Below are 13,931 nucleotides of genomic sequence, written 5' to 3'. Positions count from 1 at the left end.
TTGAAATTGTTGTGTTGTGGTTTTTCAAAATTTAATCATCCTCTTTCTGTGAAGCACTTTGGTCACCCTCGGGTGTTTTTCAATTGTGCTATATAAATAAAATTGTATTGTATTGTACATGTATGACTTAAATAGCCACTTTAAAAATATATATAATTTTATTGAAAATAAATGCCTTTAGTATCTGATACGTGATACGGAAAAAGTTTAGCAAAGAGCATATCCGAACACACCACGACATGGAGTAAGTAACACACTCTTTAAGTTCTACGCCACTGAGCCCCTAGTTTGTTTGTGGCGTTCTTACATTTTCTCTATTCCAATCTGAAATTGGAGGCCGGAGTTACTGTAAATGGCCTCTGCTGACAAGGTGGACGATTTGCAAATAGACACTCCGTATTTTTTTAATTCAATAATTGGTGGGGACAAAATGTACGTTTTACGCCTACAGTATGTGTGTTTCTCACATGTCACACTCTGTTGTGTTGTATTCAACCCATCTTACATTTACATTTAGTCATCTGGCAGACGCTTTTATCCAAAGCGACTTACAGTGCACTTAGTACAGGGACAATCCCCCTGGAGCAGCATGGAGTTAAGTGTCTTGCTCAAGGACACACTGGTGGTGGCTGCCGGGATCGAACCAGCAACCTTTGATTTACCAGTTCAGTGGTTTAACCCACTATACCACCATCTCCATAATCTTTAATTTCACCTGCTTTCTGTTGTCTTGAAATTTTAACAAACATTTTGACACATTTTTTTTTTGTATGTTTATTCTGCTAAACACATTCAACTATATAACTGACTTGACATCTGGTACGGCATGAGGTTGAGTAACATATCAGAGAATTTTCAGATTTGGGTGAACTACTCCTTTAATGTTTTTAATGTTTAATGAGTGATCATAAGTATCTAATACCTTGTAAATTAGCATTAGACATGATGTAGAAACTGATTCGTCTACCTTATACTAATCGTATAATTCACCATAATTGTAAGTAATTTCTTTAATTGTAATGTGTAGAAGCAAATAATTTTAGGCATATTTGTAGTTGTATATCTGCCTAGTTGGTCTGCAGCTGGCTAGCCAGGTTCCAAATTTATTTGTACTTTCCTCTTATATGTGAATAAAAAAAGGAATTGGTCATTAATATTTATTTACCTACAATATTATTATGGCTGTCAAACGATTATTCACAAATATTAGGATCCCTGTGTTTACATCTTATATATCTGTGTGCTATCCATATACATTTTATATTGTACAAACATAAACCTAGATGCACATATTTAAAAAAAGTAATGCATATTTTACATTTAATTTATTGGTAAATATACATATATATTTCCTAAATATAGGTATTTATGTGTATATGTTTATAATATAAAGAGTACACAGACATATTATGTAAACACAAACTTTTATTATGTATGTAATTAATCGTTTTACAGCCCTAAATAATATACAAGTAGATTATTCAGTTCAGGTTCTTGAACATGACTGGCTTTTGGAAGACAACCTTAAAATCTAACATTTGTAATGTTTGTCTATGGTGATGTCACTTCTTTGATTTTCTTTCTCGTCTATGCTTTTTCTGTATTTGTCTTTCATTTTTTCACTCTGCGGTTCCATTTGCTCAGATTCATGTCATCCTCATATTTGTCTTTTTTTGTTGGAATTGCTCCCTGTCTCTCTTGTATTCCAGTCTGACCCATTGTCTCTGCTCACTGTTATTACCTCTTTTTTTCCAAAGTGCCCCTCTCCCCCATCTCTCTCTTCTCTTGCACTCTTCTCTCCTTCTGAAGGAGCAATAATGGGCAGTCCTATGAAGGTTACCATATGCATTTAGTCTGAAGGACTCTTCCAGTTTGAGAGGAGACTCTCGCTGCGTCCGAAATCGCGTACTGTGAAAGTACGTACTGAATTTGAATAAGTACCAACATATCGCCCATTGAAACAGTACATTCTATATAGTATGAGTCGGAGGAGTATGATATCAATATATTTATTTTATTTACTTTTGAAATTTGACCGTTGATCAGCCCCCGTGGCATCATGGGATACGGCGGAAGTAGCAGACCAGCCGAGTATTTCTCGGCTATAGTTTTTTGTAAAATGATGATTCGGACTTGCTATTCCAGAACTGTCAGAAGCTCCATGGCCCCTCTGATCCCCTGTGCCAGGAATCACCTTTTTGGTCCGGGAGGGGGAGAGTACTGTCCCAGTCCCCTTCTATTCCCATGCCTGTTTCTCCTGTGTTTCTCCAAATCTAGAGATGATGTCCATGTGTTTATATCCTCCTACAGTGCAGATACAGACAAATCCACGAGCATCACGTGTGTAACACGTTAAAATGTGTAGTTCATTCACTTAGACACACAGAACAGCTGGATGATATGTTAGGGATAATGTACAGGCAGCCTGTTGTTATCACAGAAATAAACAGCCAATTTAATCATTTGTAAATATAATGTCATATATGTTATTAAAATACATATTTATATTTAATTTGTCAAAAAAAACTGTCAACATTATTTGCTGGATCCAGGTTTCCCTGTGTTATTAGTTTTAGGTATAATGAACCTGCAAATGTCTCAACTTGTCAATCAGAATCGAGCATTCCAACGAGCTGTGTAATACATTTAAATAACAGGACTCCATGTTTGCGAATCCTGATCTAGTTATATGCAACAGCAAAACACGCGAAATAGATTTAAACTAAGTGAAATAGCAGTTTGCCATTGAATACACACACATTTATGTCACAGACAAGCAAGCACAATGACAAACACTTCAGACAAACACGTAACTTTTTTCTAATACACCTGACAAAATGCATTGCATGCATGCTACACTGGCTAATTTATTTTAAGGACAGACTTACTTTTGTATTTCTAAAGACATATAGGTTGCACTGTACAACCCTGCATATAGACCACTTGAAAAAAAACTTTAAGTAGTATATGACAAAAGACATTTAGAGGCAAATTTGACCTTCAGTGTCTTCCTAAATAGAGTTTGGAATAACCTGAAAGTGAATTAATGATGTGAGATCATTTTCATTTTTAGGTGAAATGTCCCTTTCATGTTTTTAAAGTGAAGTAACCTTCATGAGATGTTCAAGGAGACTCTTTCCCAGTGCCAAGATTTATGTCCATATTTCATCTATCAGTTTTAATTCCAAAAACCTCTGCTAATCAAACTTCATTAATATTCAGCTCACTGTCTTGGCCTATCACTTGAAGATGAAATGTAAGGTATTATGTTGTGTCCTGATGCACAGAGCTCCTAAATGACCTTGAGACAGTGTCCAGACTCTCTTGGGCTGTTATGATTCCACATGAAAGGAAAATTGATTGTCTCCGTGCTTTCAGAATTGAAAATCAGTGACTCCCTATCTTTAAAGAGGCGGGTCATTGCTAATGCACAGTGTCCCTGTCTTAAAATGACTGACTTGTTGATTTGTTCTCCCAAGAGAATGTCACAATTGAAAAAGGTCATGTTTGTAAAATGAATGCACTTTCTGCACATCAGCAAAACAAGTCCCGCTCCTTCCCCAAAGCAGACAGAATTGAAAATAAGAAAAAAATGCATCAGTGAAACGCTACATATTTTCTAAAGGAACTCCATAAACTCCATATTTAGTGTCAATTCAATTCAAGTTTATTTATATAGCGCTTTTCACAATGTGTATTGTTTCAAAGCAGCTTTACAGGGACAAACAGGAAAAACAGAAAAGTTAAAACACAGCACAGTGCATGGTATTTATACAACGAGTAAGATCATTCTAATAAATAATATCTAATTTCTAATTAAATAAATAAATGAATGAATGCAGTCTCCCGGTGAGCAGGCCAACACTGCATGGTGTATGGTCTTTCCCCCCATCCCTTAGTTCTGTGCTTGTGTTCTCAATGTTGGTGTTGTGTATGGGTTTTGCTTGGATCAATGGTTTTTCTAAATGTCACAAGTTCACTTTCTGGAAATTGGTTTTTATCTCGGATTGCATGTGCAGTGTTATTTTTGCCCAAAGCTTTACCTTTTACTCTGAGCCCAGGAGTTATCAGGAAAACTGCCTGTTCCATTAATGTGAATTTGAGGTTATCACATGTACACACAGCGGCCATAGCATTTGTGTCGGAAGGGTCATCTCACCGATACGCCATTTTCTCATTTCTGTCATTGAATAAAAATGCAAAGTCAAAAACGGCCAACTAATTTGATATTGATCAGCATATTTCATGTCACAGCGGTCTTTAAAGCATTCATAATGTATCTAAAGATCAATGCTCATTTCCATTCATGCATTTCTCTATAGTGCTTCAGTATTGTGTTGTTGTGGTCACTCATTTCCCAGCATGTGATCCATTGTTATTTCACCGTGTATTACAGATCTCCCTTTTGACTTGAGCCTATATGATACGCTTTATCTGGAAGTCCATTCACCTGCAGCGAGAAGACATTTCTTTAATATAAATATAAATTTGTTTAAAAACCAACAGATGAGACGTTTGTTTCTCTTATTTGTAATGTTTTATCATCTGAAGCCAAGGAATAAGCACTGTGAAGCATTTTCCTGTCAGTTAGGGCTTTTCTGAAAGATGGTCCGATTGTGTTAGATTTGTATAAAAACAAAATTAGTTTTTCAGCCCTGAAAATTGTTCTCTGCAAAACAAAAAGTGGGCAATCAAATGGACTTTTAAAATTATAGTAATTCTAATTATGAATGTGGAGATTTAATAATGCAAACCAGTGTTTTGTGGATGTCCAAGTTTACTAGACTTTTATTTTGACGGGTCGTCGCAAAGAGTGGTTGACGATATCTTTTAGCTGCGTCGCAAATGACATACTATACACTATGTGCTTTAAACTATGCAGTCAACCATCTAGTATGTTAATTTCAGAAGAGTACTATCGTCCCAAATGTAATACTAAACGGTTTTATACTACCCGGAAATATATCGGTTTCCCAGACCAGCGCCTATGACGTCAATTGCACGCCACAATGCATGTGAATAAAAATATACTTCTGCATTGTTCATTTAATGTAGTTTTGATCTGTTTTACCCAGCATTATTTTAGTCATCATCAGTTTGAAGTGTTATTACTCTGCAGGAGAGTTTTGCTAGAGCAGTGTCTAATAGCCCCGACTCCGTTGAGTGTGTTGAGTGACCGTTGAGTGTGTGAAGTATCCACAGTTCTACACTTCATATTTTCGGTCGAAAAAGTCCATCATCTGGGTACTTATGGTGCACTTCTTTTTTGAGGATTTTCAATGTGACCACACTACTCTTATTTTTACTACAAAATGATGTAGAATAGTGGATAAGTTCGTGATTTGGGACACACCTTTTCTCTAACTGTAAAATACTTATGAAATAAACTCTCAAATCAGCTCTGGAGATGGAGTTCATGTCTCATGTCTCGAGCTCGACCGATATTGGATTTTGCCGATAACGATTAGTAAGGTGGTCAGTACCTACCGATAACGATTAATTACCGAAATACAAAAAGTAAATTAGCAATGAAGTGTATTACATCAATAAACACGTTTCTTGAACCACTAAACTGTATGGTACTTTTAAATAAAACACTTTATTGTTTTAATTTAAACAAAATTATGAGTAGGTAATTTCTAAAATGTAATAATTTAAAACATTCTTGGCACCAAACTAGCAGCATGACGGATCCATTGTAACATTTTACATTATATACTGTCGTGTTCACATGTGTGTTTGTTTACATTAAAATGAATGTCATTCACATTAGCTGTTCGTGTTGTCTCTATCATCTGTTTACTATTTAAGGCGGATCTCACGCGCACACACACCAAAGTTTTACAATATACTCGGAAACCTCCACCTGCGTATCACAAATTAGAGCATTCCCTGCTGCGTCTGGATCAAACAATTACAGGAAAAACTATCGGTGGGGATTATTGCCGATAACTGATAGTTCAAATTATCGTTCTATCAATCACTCTAAATATGTTCTCAGTGCAGCAGGAAAACAATTTTTAAATACGAAAACAGCTAAAATAGTGGTGCACCGTTGATTTACATCACACACAAACAAGCAGCGCGCTAAACACACCTCACACAAACAAGTGGCTCTGTCTAAAACGCGTGAAAAACTGTATCACATGCGTGCTACTCTAGTACATTTATTCTTAGCAAAGACAGATTTTTTTAATGCATGTGCGACATCTATTCACCACCGTGAGATGGTCTAGTGGGTGGTCTAGTTGGTTAAACCACTGAACTGGTAAATCAAAGGTTGCTGGTTCGATCCCAGCATCCACCACCAGTGTGTCCTTGAGCAAGACACTTTACTCCATGTTGCTCCAGGGGGATTGTCCCTGTAATAAGTGCACTGTAAGTCGCTTTGGATAAAAAGCGTCTGCCAAATGACTAAATGTAATGTAAATGTAATCTATTTCGCTCTGTACTGTACAGCCCTGCCTATCATTACAAAATGTTTCACTGTTTTTTGTCGATATGTAAATATGTTATTTGTTGTGAATCCATACAAAGCAGCATACAGCTCTATAATGGTTTTATTATAGTAAAGAAGTGTATTGACGTTTTTTTCAGGAATTATTTTTAAGAACAGCTTCTATTACCAGTTTTACTACAAATTTCATTGTTTAACTATGTTGACTCTGGTAATAACTTAGTAAATTTGTGATTTTACTACAAATAAAACCCAAATGCTGTTTTTTCATAAGGGTCGAATAAGTAAAGCAGTTTTTTTTCCTTTTGGGTGAACTGTTCCTTTAAATGCCTACTGAAAGACATGTTTTAAGAAGAGCTTTGAACTTTTGTACTATGCTTATCTTCAAGCAAAACGTTTTTAGCCACATCCAGATAAGGTATTAAAGCACATTGTTTCTGAAATCAAATGAATGCTTCAGGGAATTGTTCTCTATTAAAGTGCTCCACATAAGCGTTGATATCTTTGTCAATTTCCTGCCATCTCTAAACAATGCTGTTCTTAGCTGTATCTTTTTGCTTTTAGTGTGAGATACAAGCTCTCTTTCGGTGACATGTGGTGATTGACATGTCTTTCGCTTAACTTGTGTTTTCCCACCTGGATGAAGCGTGTACGCCAGCTTGATTACTTGAATTTGTGTGGGCACTTAAGATAGCAAAAGTTTAGGCTTTTTTATTCTCAGGATTGAGTCGGAATTGAAAAACAACAGAATTAAAGATCCTCTCATAATGTGCTTTTGAGACCGCAACAACAGAAAATTACAATTCGCATCAGGTGACTGCGATAACTCACACAAATAATTTTCAGTGAACACTCTATGTTCTGCCGTGCGGTAATATTACATAGCAGATGAGGCTGTTCCAAGACTTTGTTAAATCCTTTTTATTTGCATCTGTGGGTGTTTGCAGGGAGATATTTTTGTAGACATTATTGATTGTTAGTTTTGGTGTCTGTAAATTGTACAGCTCATACCAGTGTAGATGTAAATAAATCAACAAACAGCACCAAAACAACATTTATATTTAAAATTCCCAATGTGGATATTTAAGAACATTCAGGTTAATAAAATATGTCACTCTGGGATTTTTGGGAGTATTATTTTTGTCAGGACTTTGTCCTTCCTGTTGTTCAGTTCTCTAACTCTCTGGACAAGGTCAGGACAGAAACATGTCCTATGGTTGTCTTTGTGGAGACGCGTGTATATAAAAAAAACATTAATGTTTTCATATTTTTTTATCATCATTACATAAATTATTGAACATTACAATTTCCCTAAACACAGTTCTACAACCTGCATTAAATTACAGAATCTTCTCTTGCCCAAATAACTCTTAAATTGAAGAACTCTGTGACTGAAAATAAGTATAAATGATAAAATATATCTAAACTTAATATCTTAATCGATCTTTTTAATTTTTGTACTCAGAAAATATAAAAAGAAAATACTTCAACTTTATTCTTGTCTGTTTCTGTTTATGAAACTATCGTTGGTTTATTTTATTTTTCTGAAATTTAAAATAACTTGTCTTTGTCTTGGGTATTTAATACTAAAAGAAGTGGGTTGATTTTAGCTGCCACTTCAATAAAAAGTAAAAAAATGTTATGAGTGAATTCCACTCTAAATATGTATATGTATTTGCCCTTTTTTGTGTTAGTAAAGAACTCAGATCGAGGAGGGGAACGGACACGATCGCTGCGTTAGGTGTCTGGGCGTCCAGCACGCTGAAGCAGCGTTCATTGACACATCTTGCCCGCACTGGGGGCAGATTGTCAATCAGAAGTTGCGGTCACCGGTGGCTGTCTTCCTACGGGAACCAGCCACCATTTTGTCTGGTTTTTTTCCCGGAGGTGCATGAGGAGCTGTGTAAAACTTGGAGGGCTCCCTCACTTCCCTCGATGGTGTGGCTACGTCGTGATCCCTCGGGTGGAACGTGCGGCTGCGGTGAACCTGTGCCGCAGACGGCTGCCACCTGGGGGAATCGGCCTCGCCTACCGTCCAAAGCGTGTAGGACTTCGGCATCACTGGTTTTGAAGGCTTGCGCTGCTGCGGGCCAGGCTGCCTCCTCTCTCTACGCCATGGCCATCCTGCAGGTCCGCCCGTCCAAGGCGTTGAGAGAGCTCCACGAGGGTAAGGCCAACCTGGGTATAATGCAGGATCTCCGTGCCCTGGGTCGGGCGAGGTCCACGGTAGTGGTCCAGAAGAGACATCCCCAGCTGTACCATGCGCAGAAGAGTGACACCGAGACTGTCCGCTTTCTTGTTGCACCCGTCTCGCAGGGTGGGTTGTTGGTAACACCTTCGAGGACTGCGCTCATCAGTTTTTGACGGTGAAGAAGCAGACAGTGACAATTAGCCACATTTTAGCGCGCCGTGACTCGGCCGCCTAGAGGCCTCCGAGATCCTGCATGACGTCTGCCTTCCGGCAGCCCAGACCCCTTGGACATCGGCTCCGGTGCCCCCACAGGCGGCACCCCGGAAGCGGAGGTCGAGGGGGAAACCTCCACCCCGTCAGCAACCTTCTCGCGAGAAGGGACACTGACGGGAAGACCCCAGGGAGAACAACATCGGGCCCGGTCTTCACAGCCATGGCTCTGATCGGTCGGTATGGGATCTCTTTACCAAAGAGGTACGGGACCTCTTCACTTGCCTCTTCACCAAAACTGGACCCTTTTAGTGCCTTACACCCACTTACTCACAGAGTTTTTCCGTTCTCCCCAGGTGTACTTGCAGCCGATCGCACACTCCACTGGACTGTGCCCGGCAACCCGACCTCATGCCCAGGTGAGGCGTAGGGTCCTTCGCGTAAACCCGGTGTCAGCCCACGTCCTGCGTGGCAACATGTAGGACTGGCATTCGTGGGGGCGTATGCCTGCGAAAGAAAGCACCTTTCCACCCTCCAGTAGGTTTGGTCAGTGTGCTTTCTACCTCTCTTCTTACCCAAACATATGGCTAAGAACAGGTATCTCACCAACCTTCCTTCTTACCCAAACAATGGTTAAGAACATGCATTCCATCCATCACTAAGCAAGCACCCCCTGGGGGTTGGCTGGGCAGAGCAGCCTTCCCCCTTAGGACGGGATACCATATGAACTATCACAGATAGCTCTAATCAGACCTAGTGCTACTGGACGTCTGTAACAACCCCTCCTTTGGCTGTTCCATCTGATGTATCCTCATGAGAATGGTTCCCACTACTGGTAACCCATGAGCTTCTTAACTACTCAGTCCGCATGTTCCATGCGTTCTCCTCCAAGGACGAGACCATACCTATGTCCACCTTATTCCTCCCCACGGGTAGGTGGTGGCCTCTGCAGCGCATCCCTAATTACGAAGTTGCGCTTACCCAGTGTAAACCCGAGCCGGTCGGCCTCTCGCCAGTAGAGAGCTAAGGCCTCCGTCCGTGAAAGGTTACTGGTCAGGGCTGTACCCATCTTTCTCAAAGAAAGCTCTGGAACCCCCCGACCACCACACTGGAAGGTTACAGTTTCGCGAAAGCTTTGAGGTGACGTACTGCCGGCAATGCGAACCAAGCTCCTGCTCCGGTCGTACAGCGACCGGATAGCCCTTAGCAAAGGGTCCCGAATCCCATACTCCCGGAGCACCCTCCACAAGATGCCGGGAGGGACACAGTCGAATGCCTTCTCCAAATCCTCAAAACACATGTGGATTGGTTGGGAAAACTCCCATGAACCCTCCAGCACCCTGGAGAGGGTATAGAGCTGGTCCAGTGTTCCACGACCGGGACAGAAACCACACTGTTCCTCCTGAATCCGAGGTTCTACCATCCGCCGGATTCTCCTCTCCAGTACCCTGGCATAGACTTTCCCGGGGAGGCTGAGAAGTATGATCTCTGATAGTTCGAGCACACCCTCCGGTCCCCCTTCTTAAAAAGAGGGACCACCACCCCGGTCTGCCAGTCCAAGGGCACTGTCCCCGACCCCCACATGATGCTGCAGAGGCGTGTCAGCCAAGACAGCCCCACAACATCCATAGACTTGAGGTACTCAGGGCGGATCTCGTCCACCCCCGGTGCCCTGCCACCGAGGAGTTTCTTGACTACCTCGGTGACTTCGGCCCGGGTGATGGGCGAGTCCGCCTCCGAGCCCTCAGCCTCAGCTTCCTCAATGGAAGACGTGACGGCGGGATTGAGGAGATCCTCAAAGTATTCTTTCCACCTCCCGACGATATCCCCGGTCGCTTTCCAGCACCCCTCCCAGAGTCTCCAAGAAGGCCTGGTACTCCACATTGCCATTTGGCCCATAGGCGCACACGACAGTGAGAGACCTATCCCCGACCCGCAGGCGCAGGGAAGCGACCCTCTCGTTCACTGGGGTAAACTCCAACACATGGCAGGTGGGGGGCTATAAGCAAACCCAAACCAGCCCGCCGCCTCTCATCATGGGCAACTCCAGAGTGGTGAAGAGTCCATCCTCCCTCGAGAAGAGTGGTTCCAGAGCCCAAGCTGTGCGTAGAGGTGATCCCGACTATTTCTTGTCGGAATCTCTGAACCTCACGCACAATCTCAGGCTCCTTCCCCGCCAGAGAGGTGATGTTTCATGTCCCTAGAGCTAGATTCCGCGTCCGGAGATCGGGTTGTCGAGGCCCCCGCCTTCGACTGCCGCCCGATCCACTTTGCACCGGCCCCTTACGGTCCCTCCTGCAGGTGGTGGGTCCACATACAAATTTCATTCGCCAAATTTCATTGGCCTTTTCTATAGTAGTCAGAGTTGATTTGTTCTCAAGGGCGAACCCCATCTGTCGTTCTCGACACAACGTCTCGTTCCCTCCATCAGGGAACTGAGGTTACAGACGTAACCAAGACGTTAGCATGTAGTACATACCCGAAGTAGACGGAGCAACGAAGGTGAACTACTGGACAGTCAAAAATTGTGCACTAAAAAAAACTGTGCACTAAATGATGTGTGTGCACGGAGACTCGCGCAGTTCGGTGGAACCACGCAGTCACGAGCGTCAATGAGCCGTGAAAGACAGTGAACGGACGTATATTTGCGTATTTGACGGTTTTTTCTGCGTCGCTGGCAACAAGCGATCGGCTTCGAATCGGCAAGACATGAGACTGACTGGCCGGCCGATCATGCGAAAACCCGTCAGTCGGTGCACCTCTAGTATTTACTCAAATATATCTTTTGTGTCCATAAAAATTCAGCTCTGTTCTGGTGTATGTGTGTGTATGTGGATTACTACAAGCTTTTAACGGGTTATCATGATTTTTCAATTCATAATACTGTTCCGCATCATAATTACTAAATACTAATATGATAAGACCTGACTAACTATTCAAAAGTTACTTTGGTTTTCACTTTATAATACCATTCTGGGTCATAAGTAATTACTTAATACTGATATGGTAAGACTTGAAGATAAAAAAAGTTACTATGATTTTCACAGAATAATTTGGTAATAAGAAAAGAGTAATAATTTTTTTTATAATTAATTATGAATTACCAAGAATTTCTTAATAGTTAATAATGAAAGCAAAACTCTTCAGCTATTGTCCACCAGATTCATAATAAGCGTTAAGGAGAGATATGTCAGATTTGTGAGGTAAGCTGATGGTGATGCAGTGATTAGGAGGTTTATTTCTTAAGTTTATTTCCTTTTAATTACATAAAATAGAAAATAGGATAAAGATTCATTAGATGTATTTCATTGATACGATTGATATGAAAAATAAGATCTTGAAAAGGACAATATTAGACAATAGTTTGGTGATATAAAATAATTAAGTTACCTTAAATAAAGTAAAGTAAACAAAATTAGTAACAATTTTATTTTGAATAGTAATCAAGATCATATATAACCAGTTTATTGACTTAAGTATTTTCAGCAGCTTTTAATGAGTAGTTAATAGATAATTATTTTAAATGAGCCTTAGTTATTGTACTATTCAGCAGGAGACACACTACATTCAGTATTTATTAATGACTTAATAAATAAGTAAAAAGTAAGTAATTGTTACTTACCTTAAACATCTGGATGCTGTTACCTTATGATTAGTACATGTTTCGTACTTATAAGTTATCAGTTTAAGACTACAGTGTTAAATGCAGCACTAACAATTTGTTCTGCAGTAGTTTCTGCATAACTACCTTTTAAGTATGAAACAGTATTATAAAGTGTAACCCATTTAGTATTGTCTTCTGTACTTGCTTATTTAATAAAAAATTTGGTCACACTTTATTTTAAGATCCAATTTTCAGTATTAATAAACCATTAACTATGACTTTTGCCTCTGTAAACTGCTAATTTGTTGCTAATTAATACTTTGTAAGGTAGTTGTTAGGTATTAGGTAGGATTAGGGAAGTAGAATATGGTCTTGTTGAATATATGCTTTATAGGTACTAATAAACAGCAAATATGCTAAAAATAGGCATCTAAAAACTAACTAGTTAATAGTGAGAATTGGTCCCTGTACTAAAGTGTTACCAAAAAATGTTGTTGTTTATTTTCTGATACATTTTCTATTTTCTTCAATGGCAGAGCTGTGATCTCCCTGAGCAGAGCACAGTTCATGTGGTTCTGCCTCCGTCCAGTTCAGCCCGGCGCTCTGAGGTGGTCTTACAGCGCCGGCTGGGTGGCGGGGTGGGCAGCTTGACCCGACTGGACCTCAGCAGCTCTCGTCTGACCACTGCATCCGAAGGTCTGGCTGTCATTTTGGAGACAGACGCCTCCGGTCAGAGGAATCAAGATGGGCACAAAGGTAGCTTGTGTATTTCTGTGTTTGGTTTTGTGCGTACACAAATCTGTCTGGCTAAAATATGTTTGAGGTTGATTTTGTCACCAGGACTCAAATATGCGAGTGAAAGTGACAAGAATGCCCAAGCTATTTTGAGGGATAGTTCACCTGAAATGACATTTCTGTCATCATACCTGTATACTTTCATCATGTGGTCTCAAACTTATTAGGATTTAATCATTCCTCAACTTTCTCAAGTCATGATTAAAATAGCTTTGGGTTCAGTCATGCTGCAAGATGATTGGTCACCACAATACTATATTTGGCATAGCCTATTGCGGCCAATGTTATGACATCCCTACTCCCAACAAACCACAGTTCTTTTGTGCGTACTCTATATCCTCCTATTCAATTAGTTCCAGTACTGCCGAAGCCTTTGTAGGCTCTTTTCACTAGTAATATGCAGGTTTCAAGGAGAACACTTGAATGTATTTGCATGCATACAGGTTGGTAGGACGGATCCTGTTGTCTACCACAATGGCGGTGCTTTTACAAGCTGTCCTCTACCCGCCCTACCTATTCAACCTCACGCTGGCTGGCGGCCCGCTCGGTTACTTAGTCCAATCACACTGGCTCTTTTATCCAACCCTTCCCCTGTAAAAGCATTAGCATAATGGAGGAATCCTGCAGAAATCATAAATAACAAGGTGCCTGTCTTATAAAACCCACTCCACTCG

General features: G+C 40.6%; 1 protein-coding gene across 3 annotated transcripts in view; it reads left to right on the top strand.

Annotated features, from left to right (window-relative positions):
• The window catches only part of prkn (parkin RBR E3 ubiquitin protein ligase), a 99,378-nt gene that overhangs the window by 32,618 nt on the left and 52,829 nt on the right, over positions 1 to 13,931 (top strand). For all 3 annotated transcript variants that reach the window (XM_056759988.1, XM_056759989.1, XM_056759987.1), the window contains exon 3: positions 12,999 to 13,218. In XM_056759988.1, the coding sequence (XP_056615966.1) occupies positions 12,999 to 13,218 (220 nt within the window). The remainder of the gene's footprint in view (positions 1 to 12,998; positions 13,219 to 13,931) is intronic.

The sequence above is a fragment of the Triplophysa dalaica genome, chromosome 11, assembly GCF_015846415.1.
Source record: "Triplophysa dalaica isolate WHDGS20190420 chromosome 11, ASM1584641v1, whole genome shotgun sequence".
In the NCBI taxonomy this organism is placed as follows: domain Eukaryota; kingdom Metazoa; phylum Chordata; class Actinopteri; order Cypriniformes; family Nemacheilidae; genus Triplophysa; species Triplophysa dalaica.
This window is presented reverse-complemented; position numbering and strand designations above follow the sequence as displayed.